Source organism: Squalius cephalus (assembly GCF_949319135.1).
Source record: "Squalius cephalus genome assembly, chromosome: 3".
In the NCBI taxonomy this organism is placed as follows: Eukaryota; Metazoa; Chordata; class Actinopteri; order Cypriniformes; family Leuciscidae; genus Squalius; species Squalius cephalus.
Genome location: NC_137124.1, coordinates 5,469,729 through 5,483,744, shown reverse-complemented (window position 1 = coordinate 5,483,744; position 14,016 = coordinate 5,469,729). Strand labels below are relative to the sequence as shown.

Here is a 14,016-nt window from a genome sequence, read left to right as displayed (position 1 = left end):
TTAGCGATTATAAACATGCAGCTGATAACTTAGAGGAAAACTGTGAACGGTCACGTTCAGATAATGAACTACTGCAGAGGGATTATGGGAAAGGCTTGTCTAAACTCATTTGACCCGACTCTTGTGCTTCTGTCAGTGAATATTGCGTCTCGAGACGGTTCAAATGCGGTAAAGCCGTAAAACAACAGCCCCTTTACACAGAGGAACGAATCCATGAACACAAATGAAGAATCAGGAACAGATGAAAGACAGAATAAGCGAGAGGAACTGAAACTCTTAAGAGCATATTTACACAAAAAAAAAGAGTTTGTAAAACGATTGACGCTTGCATAGATTCAGCCCACATGTGGCGGTGGGCCTTTGGCTTCTCTCCCACACATGAAGAATTAGATAACAGCTCTATTACTGATGACACTGAGAGACGTGCAGTGATTTACTTCATCAAGATGATGGAAGCAGCTGTCCTCATAAATGTTGTGCAGGACTTAAAAAATGTTTAAAGGGTAAAAATCTGTTCTGACCGTAAAACATCTTTCTTTTGCACTCAGATGCTGTTATAGGTGATGCAGCCTTTCTAAAATCTTCCTGAAGTAATTGCATGCTGGTTAATGTACTAAAGGTCACGGCTAATAGCAGATGAGGATAGATCTTGCTCTTGAGGGTGAACACGGCCTTCATCCTCCTCGTCAAAAAAACCTCCTCAAACTCACTAAACGCCCACTTTACACCATCGCATGAAACCCAAGGGAAAAACTACTCCACATTTCAAAGAACCAAGTACATGGTCATTACTAACATCTTTTGTATTATATTAAAAATATAGGCCTATATATATAAATTATGTTCTCATCTTACTAAACTGCTGAGTCCATCAATTTGAGCTCCGGTGCTTTATATTATTATTATTTAAAGCCAATGAAATTTCAATGTGAAATGTAATTAGCCACAATTACAGTAATTTTTCCTTGTGAAGAGATGCCTTCGTTAAAAAAGGTACAACTTTATACTTAAACACGATTATGTGTGGAAACTTGTTTTTGACTAGATACTTTGACGTTTGACACAGTGCTTTCACTTAATTACATTATCGCTGTAATTTCACACTCACGTCATGCATCCAAATGTGCTTTTTGTCAAATTAATTTGATGTCTTTGGTGTTCGATTACTATGGAAGCCTATTAACACCATATACAGAAAAATCATTAAAACATAAAATGTCCTAATCGCCGACATAAAAAGTCATAATTATGATAAAAAATGTCATAATTTTTGTCATCATTATGAATTTGTATCTCATACTTATGACAGAATTTTCATTATAACTTAGTATGTCATAATTTTGTATTTTTATCTCATAATATGACAGAATTTTCAGTTTCATAATTATAACTTAGTATGTCATAATTTTGACTTTTAATCTCATGATTGACTTTCATAATTATGACTTTCTAATTATGACTTTTATGTCAAGTTTGACTTTATCTCATAATCATGACACTTTATATCATAATTATGAATGTCAATTTTGACTTTTTATCTCACAAGTATGACTAAGTATTTTCATAGTTTCATAAATATAACTTAGTATGTCATCATTTTGACTTTTTATCTAATAATTGACTTTTTGTCATAATTATAACTTTTATGCCATAATTATGACTTTATTTCTCATAATTATGACTTTGTATGTCAATTGTTTTGACTTTATATGCCATAATTATGAATAAGTATGCCATAATTTTGACAGAAAATTTGAAATCATTTTCTGTTTAATAATTGAAACTTAGTATTTCATAATTTTGACTTATCTTATAAGTTACTTTTTTGTCATAATTTTGACTTTTTATCTCATAATTATGACTTTGTATGTCATGATTTTGACTTTTTATCTCATAATTATACCAAAGCATTTTATTTTCTTACGTGGCAGAAATGTTCTTCCATAGATAACACTGTACAAAAGAGTTTAAAATGAAATGTCTTGATTAAAAGTGCATGATGTAATATTACTGTACATGAGAACAAATCTAGAGAGAAATGAATGGATTCATATAGTGAGGAGGATTATGCAGTGATGTTATAAGGCGATGTCAGGTATCTGTGAGCAGTAAGAGGAATGACATGAGAATGATGATAATAGATACGGACAGAGGAACGATGAGTAGATAGGACACAGGCGAGGACAGTGGGACGGGGAACGCTGTGAGGAGCCATTTTCCCCCGACGGGTTTGTCATCCGTCACGGATTGGGTGTCTCGCGCAGCACAGCGACAGATGACCAGCGGACGAACCTGAGACACACTCTCCTGCAGGACAGAGAGATACGATCAAGAGGAACCTACGGTCAATCGGGTTGCTTCAAAACACCAGTTCAAATAGTCATTAATACTTCATTAATATTAGTCCATATGTGATGTTTTACATATATAAAATTATATTTATTTATTTAAAAAAAAAAATGTTCTATTTATTTAAAAAAATATATTTACAAAAATTATATTTATTTAAAAAAAAAAAAAAGACATGTACTGCATTAGATTAAACTGAGAGGGGTCAAATCACTTGCTTATTGTTGTCCTATTGTTAGTTTCACTGCTTCTATTGTTCTCATTTGTAAGTTGCTTTGGATAAAAGCGTCTGCTATATGAATAAATGTAAATGTAATATAAAATTGTTTTACTTGTGGCATTAGTTATTATATTAAAATAAATTTCATCTAGTTCCCAAGGCAACATTTTAGTTTAACTTGAATTCCTAAATTTGCTAAAAAAAAAATAAAGGAAAAAAATAAATAAATAATGAAAACTATATTTAAAACACTGATAAAAACTATTTTAAATGTATATTTTAAAAATATATTTGAGACATAAAAAAAAAAAAGAAAATGTAATTTAATTTAATAAAATTAAAAAGAAACCGGAAAATATAAAACTAAAAAACGTCAATAAAAATATAAAACTGAAAATGTAAATAAAATAAAAAAAACTATAATAATATATTGATTCCAAATATATACATATTCACTAATATGCATATTTTTCTCTATGCATATTAAAACGGTACATAAAAAAAATAATTCTTTAGTTTACATGGTAAAAAAAAAAACAATCAGTGCTTTTATTATTTCATTATTTCATTAACTAGGTTGTATTATTGAATTTATTGTACTTCTCAAACACAATTACACAATTAAAAATTACAAAAGTAATTTCGGTAACACTTTACAATAAGGTTCATTAGTTAACATTAGTTAATTACCTTAGTTAACATGAACTACGAATGAACAATACTTCTTCAGCATTACTTCTTAGTTAAAGGTACAATATGTAAGAATTTTGCATTAAAATATCCCAAAATCTCAAGGCCAGTGTAATATATTTTGTTAAGTTGATTACTTACAATATCCCAAATGTTTCCAACTATTTTTAAATTGTGAGAAAATTGCGATTTTAACCAAGGAAACGGGGCGTTAGAGCAGGGGGGAGCTGGGAGTCGCCAGTCAATTGCGTCATATCCTCGTTACCCTCGGTTTCCGCTCGTACTGCGTGGAGTCCTGGACAAATGCGGAAGTTGTAGTTGTAGCCTATGGTTGTAGCGTCTATCAAGCAACAAACGTTAGCTTGTTTCTTGCAGTCGTTATGGAACACAATTATTCTTTACCGATTGCAGCTGGTTCTGTCGACAAAGCATGCTTAATTTTATATTTTCCAAATGTAGCATTCGGTAATAGTTATGTTTATGTAAGGGAAGTATTATTGCTTTAGATTTGTGTTTAACGTTAGTTTATTGACATTGCTTATCTGGTGTTTATGGCAATGTAAATAAATATAGCATGTGTTATACAAAGATTAATCAGTATGTGTGGGTACAACTACAATATACATTTGGGTACAATGTACAAATGATGTGGGTATCTTCGAATGTACTTTTACAACAATTGTTTAGAACACGTAAAACTGCGCCGTGTTATCACAACAATGAATTCGACATAGTAACATCTATGATAACCAATATAGTATTAAACCTTACTTTTCTTGCGGTTAATTCATTTTAATGAAATAAAAGTGTGATGAGGTTCAAGAGTCAGGAAGGAAGAAGACAGGGATCGGCGTGACTGGGACTTTATTAAAATAAAACAAAACAAACAAAAGTCGCGCACAACGCGCATTCACCGTGGCAACCGCGACGGTAAAACAGTTAAAAAATGAGAGCTCGGATCCACCGGTTTTCTTTCTCTGCATCCAATTTTCTCTCCAGTCTCTCTCTCGTTCCAGCGCGGCTTATAAACGGTCCACGCCAATAATACTGCAATAAGGTGTTCGTCATTTGCACTTGACCTACTTGCGTCCCGCTCGTCTCGTTTCTCTCTCTCTCCCGTTACAGACCGCGCTGAACCACGCCCCCCTCGCCATAAAAAGCATGTCATTAAACGCAACATTTATGAAAATAGAACTTTAACCTCATCCATGAACATGATTTTTCGATTCCCGTCTGACTGATTTACATCCACGGTGGAGTTTAAAACGACAGTTCCCATCATTCCACGTTCCTTCACATCGTCATCAAGCTACGCCGTTGTTGTTGTTTGGAATGTAGCGCCCTCTAGCGGCAAAACAATCTTGCATATTGTACCTTTAATATTAATTTCAACATTTACAAATACATTATCAAAATCAATGGTTGTATTTGTTAAAATTAGTTAATGCACTGCGAACTAACATTAACAAACAATGAACAGCTGGATTTTTATTATCTCACATTAGCAAAGATTAAAGGGGTGGTTGATTATGATTTGACTTTTCTAACGTTAGTTAGTGTGTAATGTCGCTGTTTGAGCATAAACAACATCTGCAAAGTTACAACGCTCAAAGTTCAAAGCAAAGGGAAATATTTGCTTTTAAAAAAATCGCTTTTTAAGGACTACAACAAACGGCTGATAGAAACTACACAACATTCCTCCCGGGTTAGTGACATCACCAACCCTAAAATTTACATAAACCCCGCCCCCGGGAACAAGCAGTCCATGTTGAGAAGAGGAAGAGTGGTTGTAGTCGAGCACATGTGTGAGTCTGCTCAAGCTGTCGCATCCATCTTTTCACATGCAATACAGTTCGTAACACACGCAATAGCATGTCACTCTGTAGGCATCTTACAACAGTTCACACACAAGCGATTTTATAGATTATCATGAAGAATATGCTTGACTTGAAGATAGTTAACTCCACATCAGCAACACAAATCCATCAACTAACCATTCAGAAACGTCCTGTTGCATTCTACATGTTGTCACTTCTTCTTGAGTCTCTCCATCATTGTCTGACTCCAGTTTAAACATAAAAGGCAGAACAGTTTCTGACATTTTAGTGCTTGTCTGCGTGAGGTAATCGGAGCTGCTAACACACACACACACACACACTTGAAGCACCGCCCTCTGTGCCGGGAGCAACAGCTCATTTGCATTTAAAGGGACACACACAAAACGACGCGTTTTTTCTGACCCTTAAAAAAGGGACTATTTTAACATGCTGTAAAAAATATCAGGTATGTTGAGCTAAAACTTCACATACACACTCTGGGGACAACAGAGACTTATTTTACATCTTGTAAAAAAGAGCATTATACCACCCCTTTAAAAAATACTGTAACTGTAACAAATGTTTTGCTCATTGTTAGTTCATGTTAGTTAATACATTAACCAATGTTAACTAATGAACCTTATTGTAAAGTGTTACCGTAATTTCAAATCAGATACAGAATAATTAAGACATATATTTGACCTCCAGTATGGTCCTGTTGTGTGAGCGATGAGGACTGAGTCGGAGACTCCAGCGGTGAGTCCTGTGGCTCCGCCCACCGTCGTCTTCGCTCTCCGTCGTGTCCTGTCGCGTGATTCGCTGACGCTTCCTCTTCCGGGAGCTGATCCGCTGGAGGGAACCCACAATCTGGAGCCTGAACCAATCACAATGCAGAGAAAGAGTTGTAGGAGTGGATGCAGTTCAGCACATGTGTGTGTTTGTGTGTGTGTGTGTGTGTGTGTCGGTCACACACCTGCTGTCTGTGTCCTCGATGTCTGCGTCTGCATCACTGTCTCCCTGAGGATGAGTCTGGACACACTCCTCCTGAAACACGAGTCACACACTGAAACACACACACTTGCACTCATACATTCAGGCTGCAGGAGAGAGTCAATCCCATAGACCCACATGTTAAAATGCTCAACTTTACACCAGAAAGAAACATGTTTACAGCCTGGTGCAAAAAGTGGTTTTGGTCTATATAGCTAATTTTGCCCTTCATGAAAACTGGTGAATATTTTTTATAACTCATCCGTTTAAATCGTATTAAGCCTTAACCCTCATCCTTCCCTTGCACTTCGTAACATATCTTTCCCTCGCGGGTCAAAATGACTAGATTTGATCAATAAATAATAAAGAAATAGTAATTTAAGCACATTCTCACATTCATTCAACTGAAATTCAAAATAACTCAACTAACCTAATTCAGCTCAAAATACCTTACATTGGGTGTCTTTGCCGACCTCTTGTGGAAAAAAAATATATATAACATGATATTTCATGACTCTTGATGGCCTTATCTCTCTATATGGAGCAAATGAGCTGTTCCGCTGGGTCCTAAAGTCAGTTTTTACTTCAGTATGCATTCAGATACACATGTAGACATTATAAAATATTTCTTTGGAAAAGTTTTAGCATTTTTAGTTTGAATTTTGAGCATTTTTAGGTTTTTCTATGTGTACTGAAGCATTCCTCGCATTCTATTCATTCCTAGAGGGGTCAAATTGACCCGCGAGGGAAGGATTTGTTACTTTTTAAACTCCTTGAATCCATAAAAAAATGTTTGTGTGTATTTGTGGTTAAAGTGCGACAAAGGTCCTGGGGTCTTGGACCCCTCTGATGAACTCTCAATTCTTAAAAAAAAATTAAAAACCAGAGGGAAAGACGGAAGTTCTGCATAATTAAGGGCGTGGCCACTTGAGTGACAGGTGGATTGCCGCTGATGTCACTACTAGCCGTTTGTCTGCTGTCTGTTAGCGTCACGTCACTTCAGCTAATCCGCCTCTTTGCCCATTTTCGTTTATCCGTGAGTGATAAACTGGCGATGGCCGGCTCCGCCCACTTTGGGCTTCAAAAACGGGTGAGGTCACGGACACTAGTATTATAATTCATATTTTTTTACAGTCTTTTGTGCAGATGCTCACCTCTGTGCCGTAACCCTCGGAGTACCTGGTGATCATGGGTCTGTTCTTCCCGCACTGGACACACTTCACACGGGAGTCCTGGTGAGAGACGAGACACTACAACCCTTTTTAAATCATTCACTTTTATTTAAGATAAAATGGTGGTTGATAAAATGGCTGAAAAAATCCAGTAGATTTACATTAAAAAGAGAGACTTATGAGACCAAAATATTGGTTGTAGTGCTCAAATTGAGGGGGGAGGGATGGGGGGGGGGGGTTATTTTAGTAAAGATAACAAAGACAAGTCTGATTAAATTCACACAGTTAGGATACGGTTATTAATTATTCATCGCTGCTCTCTACAGTGAAGCAAACTTTAGTGGAACAATGGAGTAGAGAGGAGAAAACTGGGGAATTTTCTCTCACTCTGTCTTTCTACTATTTATCCACTCCATGTCGGGGCTTTTGCAAAAATTGGAAACAACCACTCATTTTTCATTGTTACTATTTTTATAATTATTTCAAAGTCATTAAAAATGACTCATGACATAAAAAAAAATGAAATGTCGAAAATAAGCTAAAATCATCTTGCATGCAAGTGTGTGAAACTTCTCTCTGTAAATCACCAGCGCACAGGGACGGTTTGCACCGTTGCTCAGTGAGGCTGGAATTGTGGCATTTTCACTTGTAACTGAAGATAAAATAATGAAATTAATTAAACAGGTAATTTAAGATCCTTTTGCAGTTACTGGCTGACATTATGATATGATTATTCCTGCGCCACTTCTGAATATTACAGTCAGACCCTCCAGTGAGTTTGGAAGCTCCGATTATTCTTTGAGACATTTCAATGTATTTTGAAGTCATGCGCTTTTTGTGGGTCTTCAAGTGCCTTATATCAAGTCAGGTCACTTATGTCTGTAGTGCTTTATTCAATAATCAATAGTCAATGAGCTTCACAGTGATAAACAGGACAATAGCAGAATCATTTATGGAAACTCAACTATGGATATTCTGCTGTGAAGCAGCTCTTAAAGGGTAACTAAACCCTAAACCAACTTTTTTTAGTTAATGATATTGACAGTGGGTGGAGTCAGGCTCTGACCAGGGGTTTAGTTACCCTTTATGGATAATAATGTCATCAGGGCTCTCAAGTAGTGATGGGGACGAGACCGCCTATGCCGAGTCCGAGTCAAGACCGAGTCTTTGAAGGGTCGAGTCCGAGTCGAGACCGAGTCCGTTGGTTAACATGGGAGGATTTGAACTTGAAACACGGAGTGTACTGACGCCTTTCCGTGGTTAAAACAACATTGCTTCTTATGTTTGTTCATGTTTATTTGAGGCTATAAATTAACTAGAAGGAAGAGATGATCGGTTCACGAGCAGCTTTAACTGATGCTCTAAAGCGATCTGTCACTAAACATTTAAGAGCCACAAAACGGTATTTATTGTTTAAATTTCTTTTAAAAAATGACCAAATTTGAAAGGCGAGACTTTGTTTAATATGTTTAATATCAAACGTAACCGAAAAGTAACCTGGTCTGTCCTGTCTGTCAGCGTGTTGTCAGTCTCCTCTCTGCTCCGCGATGTATTTTTCACTGCGTGAGAACATGGAGTGGCGTGAGAACGGTGTAGCTTGTCGGACATAGCGACAGTAACTAAGGGGGGCGGGTCTTTGCGAACAGTCAATTAAAATTTTCTAGTGGTATGTATTCTAGTGGACTAGTGATGGGACGAGACCGCCTATGCCGAGTCCGAGTCAAGACCGAGTCTTTGAAGGGTCGAGTCCGAGTCAAGACCGAGTCTTTGTAAGAACAAGTCCGAGTCGAGTCCGAGAAAGCAGAAATCGGTCTCGAGACCGGACTCGAGTCCAACTCTCAAGTGTCACGCATTGAGCGTGACAGTCACTCATTTCGGTCTTTTGTCACGCACTCCCGCCACACATTGTATTTCTCACGCGGAAAAACTATTTATGCCGCAGCGCCCAAAATTTCTCTGGCCGTGAAGATCTCACTATGGAACCGGCAGCCAGGAATCAAGCGCGTCACCCCTAGCCGAGCCTGTCACTTATCAGCCAATCAAAAAAAAGAAAGGGGCTACACAATAGCCAATCAGAAAATAGCACTATTGTATCTGGGTAAGATTTAACGCAACAACCAATGAAAAAAAGCACATCCTGGAATTGTTAACGTGATTCTGCTACAGCGTCTTCGTTCAAAGTTTCGTTCACCCATAGAGGAAACCACTGGAGCTCCGAGCATCACTTTGAGCACAGAGTAAGTCATGATCTCCTGTTTTAATGTTACAACAAATTCACAACTTGTTTGACACAAACAGTGACAACTTGACTGCTGTTAGAGAATGTTTCCCAGATAATTAGCATCAGTTTTTCGTGAGTGTCTGTAACTTAGCCAACAGTTTTACAGCCTGTTCACTGACAACACCTGCTCAGAACAAGTAGTCTAGGCCTTGTCATATTTTCGTTATCACACGATGACTGATATATTGTCACATTATAAACATCTCTCTCTCCAAAATAGGCTTAATCATTTTATTAGCACTAAATAAATTAAAGTGTATTGCATAGTCGATGTTATAGGTCACTTTTAAAATCATGTCATATTTTATAATTATATCCAGGCCATGGATGTATTAATCATTGCATCTGTCTTTCAAAGATGTCAGGTAAAAAGCAATTAAGCATCCTCTCATTCGCCCTGAGAGGAAAGTCCCCTTAAAAGGCCAGGATAGAGGATGCTGGCCCAGAGAAGGTGGCGAAAAGGGTAGATCCATTAGAGGAGGAGACAGTGCTGGTGGAAGGCAACAAGTCAAAAAGGCAACAAACACTTACAATAAACAACACCAGTCATAATCTCTCTCTCTCTCTCTCTCTCTCTCTCTCTCTCTCTCTCTCTCTCTCTCTCTCTCTCTCTCTCTCTCTCTCTCGCTCTCTCACACACACACACACACACACACACACACACACACACACACACGCACGCGGAAATTGAATAAATACTTTGTATTTGGTATTTGAGCAATTATTAATAACAACAACAAAAACACTAATAATAATATTATTAATGAAACACCCCATTTCCGTGACCCGTCCAACCCCCCGTCAGGCGGTCGGGTGGGGGGGGGGGGGGGGGGGGGGGGGGGGGATGCCACTCTTGCCTGTCTTCAAAACTTGAGAGCCCTGTGTCATCATTTAGCTCAAATTTAGCTTATGTAGTCTCCGGAAATGTCAAAGAATAATAGCAGCTTATATCTCTTTGTTATATAACATTGCCTGGACAGAAAATGTATAGATTTATATTATGAAAGCCTGTTTTAATAAATGTAATATAGTTATAAATAAATATATTATATAAATTGAAGTTAAAAAAAAAATTCAATTCGAGCACTGTGTGCGGGTGTGTTTGTGTGTGTGTGTGTGTGTGTGTGTGTGTGTGTCATGAGTGTGTGTGTTTGTGTGTTCATTTAATCAAAGATACAGTAAAATAGTGAAATATTATTCCAGTGTAAATCAACTGTTTTCTATGTGAATATACAGTAAAGTGTAATTTATTCCTGTGATCAAAGCTGAATTTACAGCATCATTACTCCAGTCTTCAGAGTCACATGATCCTTCAGAAATCATTCTAATATGATGATTTGATGCTCAAGAAACATTTATGATTATTATCAATGTTAAAATCAGCTGTGCTGCTTAATATATTTGTAAATACAGTTATTTCCATGATTCTTTGATAAATAGAATGTTTAAAAGAACAGCAATTTTAAATAGAATCTTCTGTAACACAATAAATGGCTTTACTCTCACTTTTGTTCAACCTTGCATCCTTACTGAATAAAAGTCTCTCTCTCTCTCTCTCTCTCTCTCTCTCTCTCTCTCTCTCTATCTCTCTCTCTCTCTATATATATATAGTATGACATCAGCCATCGATAGGCTCTTACCTCCTGTGTGTGCTGATCGCAGAAGGGTGTATTTTCACACAAACACACACCTGTACTCTGTCCACACGCCCCCATGTCCTGCAGAGAGACCAATCCAACATGTGTGTTTCACATTATGACACTCACAGATCACCTCTGACACACACACACACACACACACACACACACACACACACACACACAGACGTTCATACCTCACAGTCGTTGTCGGAGTTGTCTGAGAACAGGCCGTTCGAGTCTTTTCTTCTGATTACCTCCATCATCTCTTCCTGACTCACTCTCTCTCTCACACTTCCACCTACACCGGGCGAGCGAGGGATAAATAAAGACAGAGCCACTTCCACTGAAACTCACACATGCATCACCAGTACATCAGCAGGCCGAATGCAAATGATCACTACTAAAATAATCCCACATATTATAACTTAAAAAAAAAAGAGATATTCATCATACCACATGAATCTGTTGGCATTATAAAATGCATTGGTAACACTTTACAATAAGGTTCATTATTTAACATTAGTTAACAACCTTAGTTAAAATGAACTAAGAATGAGCACTTACAGCATTTATTAACCTTAGTTAATATGAATTTCAACATTTACTAATACTGATTATTAAAATCAAAGGTTGTATTTGTTAACATTAGTTAATGCATTGTAAACTAACATGAACAAACAATGGACAGCTGGATTTTTATTATCTAACATTAGCAAAGATTAATACTGTAACAAATTGCACTTTGTTAGTTCATGTTAGTAAATAAACTAATGAACCTTATTGTAAAGTGTAATTTTTTTCATTTTAGTGTCATCATAGTAGGTTCATTGTGGATTATGCAGTTCGTGATCATTTTAATACATTTCAATGTTTCTAGAGACATTATTGCATGATGTCAGCAGTGACAGTGATGCGCGTGACAAGTGTTTTGAAGTGGTTGCACCATCAGTCTATCATGCAGCTGTCTGAAACTGAAACCGGCTTGGTTTAGATCATGTTACGAAATGCATGTATAAACTTATATTTATACATACGGTTTTCTTTCTCTTCTAATCATTTTCCCAAGGAACTGCGCTTTTAAGAAAGCCTATTGCAGCACAATCCCACGCGCATCTGTCCCGCGCGCTCATTACGTAATAATTACAGGCGCATATTTCGTTTGTTCGCGCAGTTTTTTGTTTTTTTGAACGCGTTTTCTTCGTATCGACTTTCGCGAACACTTTAAATAACATTATACGCAACACCTCCGCTTCGTAGCTGTAAAACACGTAGATCGAGGTTGACGTCAATCATTTAAAGTCATTATAAACACTAGAAACAAACAACAAACTACGAGTTTCATATGAAACAAACGCGCGATAATTTAACAATTGCGTTAAAATGTTCGTTATCAGCGCAACAGAAAATAACACTGCGGTGTGAAGTTCGTAAAGCGCTCGCTCGTCACTTACCTTATCTGAAAGATGACACATCCTCTCAATCTTTTGCGTCCAGAAATATCATTTGGAGAGATTCTGCGCGTATAATATAACAAATCAGGATGGGTCCTTATTCCCGGCGCGCGTGAACACGGAAGCGCTCAGAGTCCCGAAAATGTTTGACATTGTAGTTTCGGTGTCAGTCGCTCGTCGAATAATAACGGTTGCGGTCCGCGGGAACGCGCCTGCCATAAATAACATTCCGGAGCAGGGCAAATGAGCGTGCGCGCTCCCGACGTTGAGAGATGACGTATGGCGTTACGAAGAGCCAATGAAATGTCGTCGTGACGATCACAGCTTATACAGCACCATCACTGGAAGTACAAGGATCAGAGATTTTAATTAGAAAGATACATTTTTAATAAGATACATTTTCAAATAGTTTTATTATGGACATTAAAACATAATATAGGCTATTATAAAACCACATTAAAACATAAATATAAATTCTAAAGGAATACTATGACATTTATATTATAATTGGTAACACTTTACAATAAGGTTCATTAGTTAACATGAACTAAGAATGAACAATACTTCTTCAGCATTTATTAATCTTAGTTAATATTAATTACAACATACTAGTACGTTATTAAAATCAAAGGTTGTATTTGTTAACATTATGCACTGTGAACTAACATTAACAAACAATGAACAGCTGTATTTGTTTTAACTAATATTAAGAAAGATGAATAAATACTGTAATACATGTATTGCTCATTGTTAGTTCATGTTAATACATGAACTAATGTTAATGAACCTTGTAAAGTGTTACCTTATCATTTGTTTCTTATGCTAAATGAGCTCAACCAAGAATCCTTTAGAATCAACAGGATTCAAATGCACAAAATGAAAAGATTTGTTTAGGAGCTTTTTAAAAGGACAAAAAAAGGGAAAGAAACAGAGAGAGAGAGAAAAAAAAAACTGAGAGACATTTAAAACTAGCTATTAAAGTCTAGCAGTTGAATAGCTTTACTGAAGGCTCTCTGACTCTTTCACATCATAAAGAGAATGAATATGAATAACGTTTCACTGATTCTAATCAGAGGTTGTTCCCTCTGGACCGGAGTCTGGGATTTCCCTCTCAAAGCTCAGATAATTAAACATCATTAAACATAATTATAGACAACATTCGGTCCTGTGATGCCAATGACTTCCCCCGAGTTCACAAACAAACATCAACAGCTTCTGGAGACTGAGCCACATGAGACGCCATTATTCTGAACAGTGTTCACTTCAGAAACCAACAGCTTCTGCATTGTGCCATTCAGATCAAGCTATCCATATACTATTAGGCCTATAAATGTTTATTACTAGAAAAATAATAAGTGAAAAAATAAATGCTGTAGAAAAAATAAATATGTCTCTACATCTGTGCT

The 14,016-nt window shown here is 36.9% G+C and overlaps 1 protein-coding gene across 2 annotated transcripts; it reads right to left on the bottom strand.

Moving 5' to 3' along the window:
* Window positions 1–894: 894 nt before the first annotated feature.
* Window positions 895–12,827, bottom strand: LOC307155213 (uncharacterized protein). 2 transcript variants are annotated; one of them, XM_079865767.1, is made up of 7 exons: window positions 12,611–12,827; window positions 11,354–11,457; window positions 11,160–11,237; window positions 7,221–7,316; window positions 6,050–6,120; window positions 5,779–5,950; window positions 895–2,307 (listed from the first exon to the last, which is right to left on the bottom strand). In XM_079865767.1, the coding sequence occupies exons 2-7, from the start codon at window positions 11,420–11,422 to the stop codon at window positions 2,092–2,094; spliced, it is 702 nt and encodes a 233-aa protein (XP_079721893.1). In that variant the 5' UTR covers window positions 11,423–11,457; window positions 12,611–12,827; the 3' UTR covers window positions 895–2,091. The 2 variants fall into 2 exon arrangements, with proteins under 2 accessions (XP_079721893.1, XP_079721894.1); XM_079865768.1 differs by having other exon boundaries at window positions 7,221–7,298.
* Between the last annotated feature and the right edge of the window lie 1,189 nt (window positions 12,828–14,016).

Excerpts from the sequence above, each read along its gene's own strand:
- LOC307155213 (XM_079865767.1), bottom strand. The coding sequence starts at position 11,422 with ATGATGGAGGTAATCAGAAGAAAAGACTCGAACGGCCTGTTCTCAGAC. Across the intron at positions 11,238-11,353 it reads ACTCCGACAACGACTGTGAG|GACATGGGGGCGTGTGGACA; the intron begins GTATGAACGTCT and ends GTCTCTCTGCAG. Across the intron at positions 2,308-5,778 it reads ACAACAGGACCATACTGGAG|GAGAGTGTGTCTCAGGTTCG; the intron begins GTCAAATATATG and ends TCTGTCCTGCAG.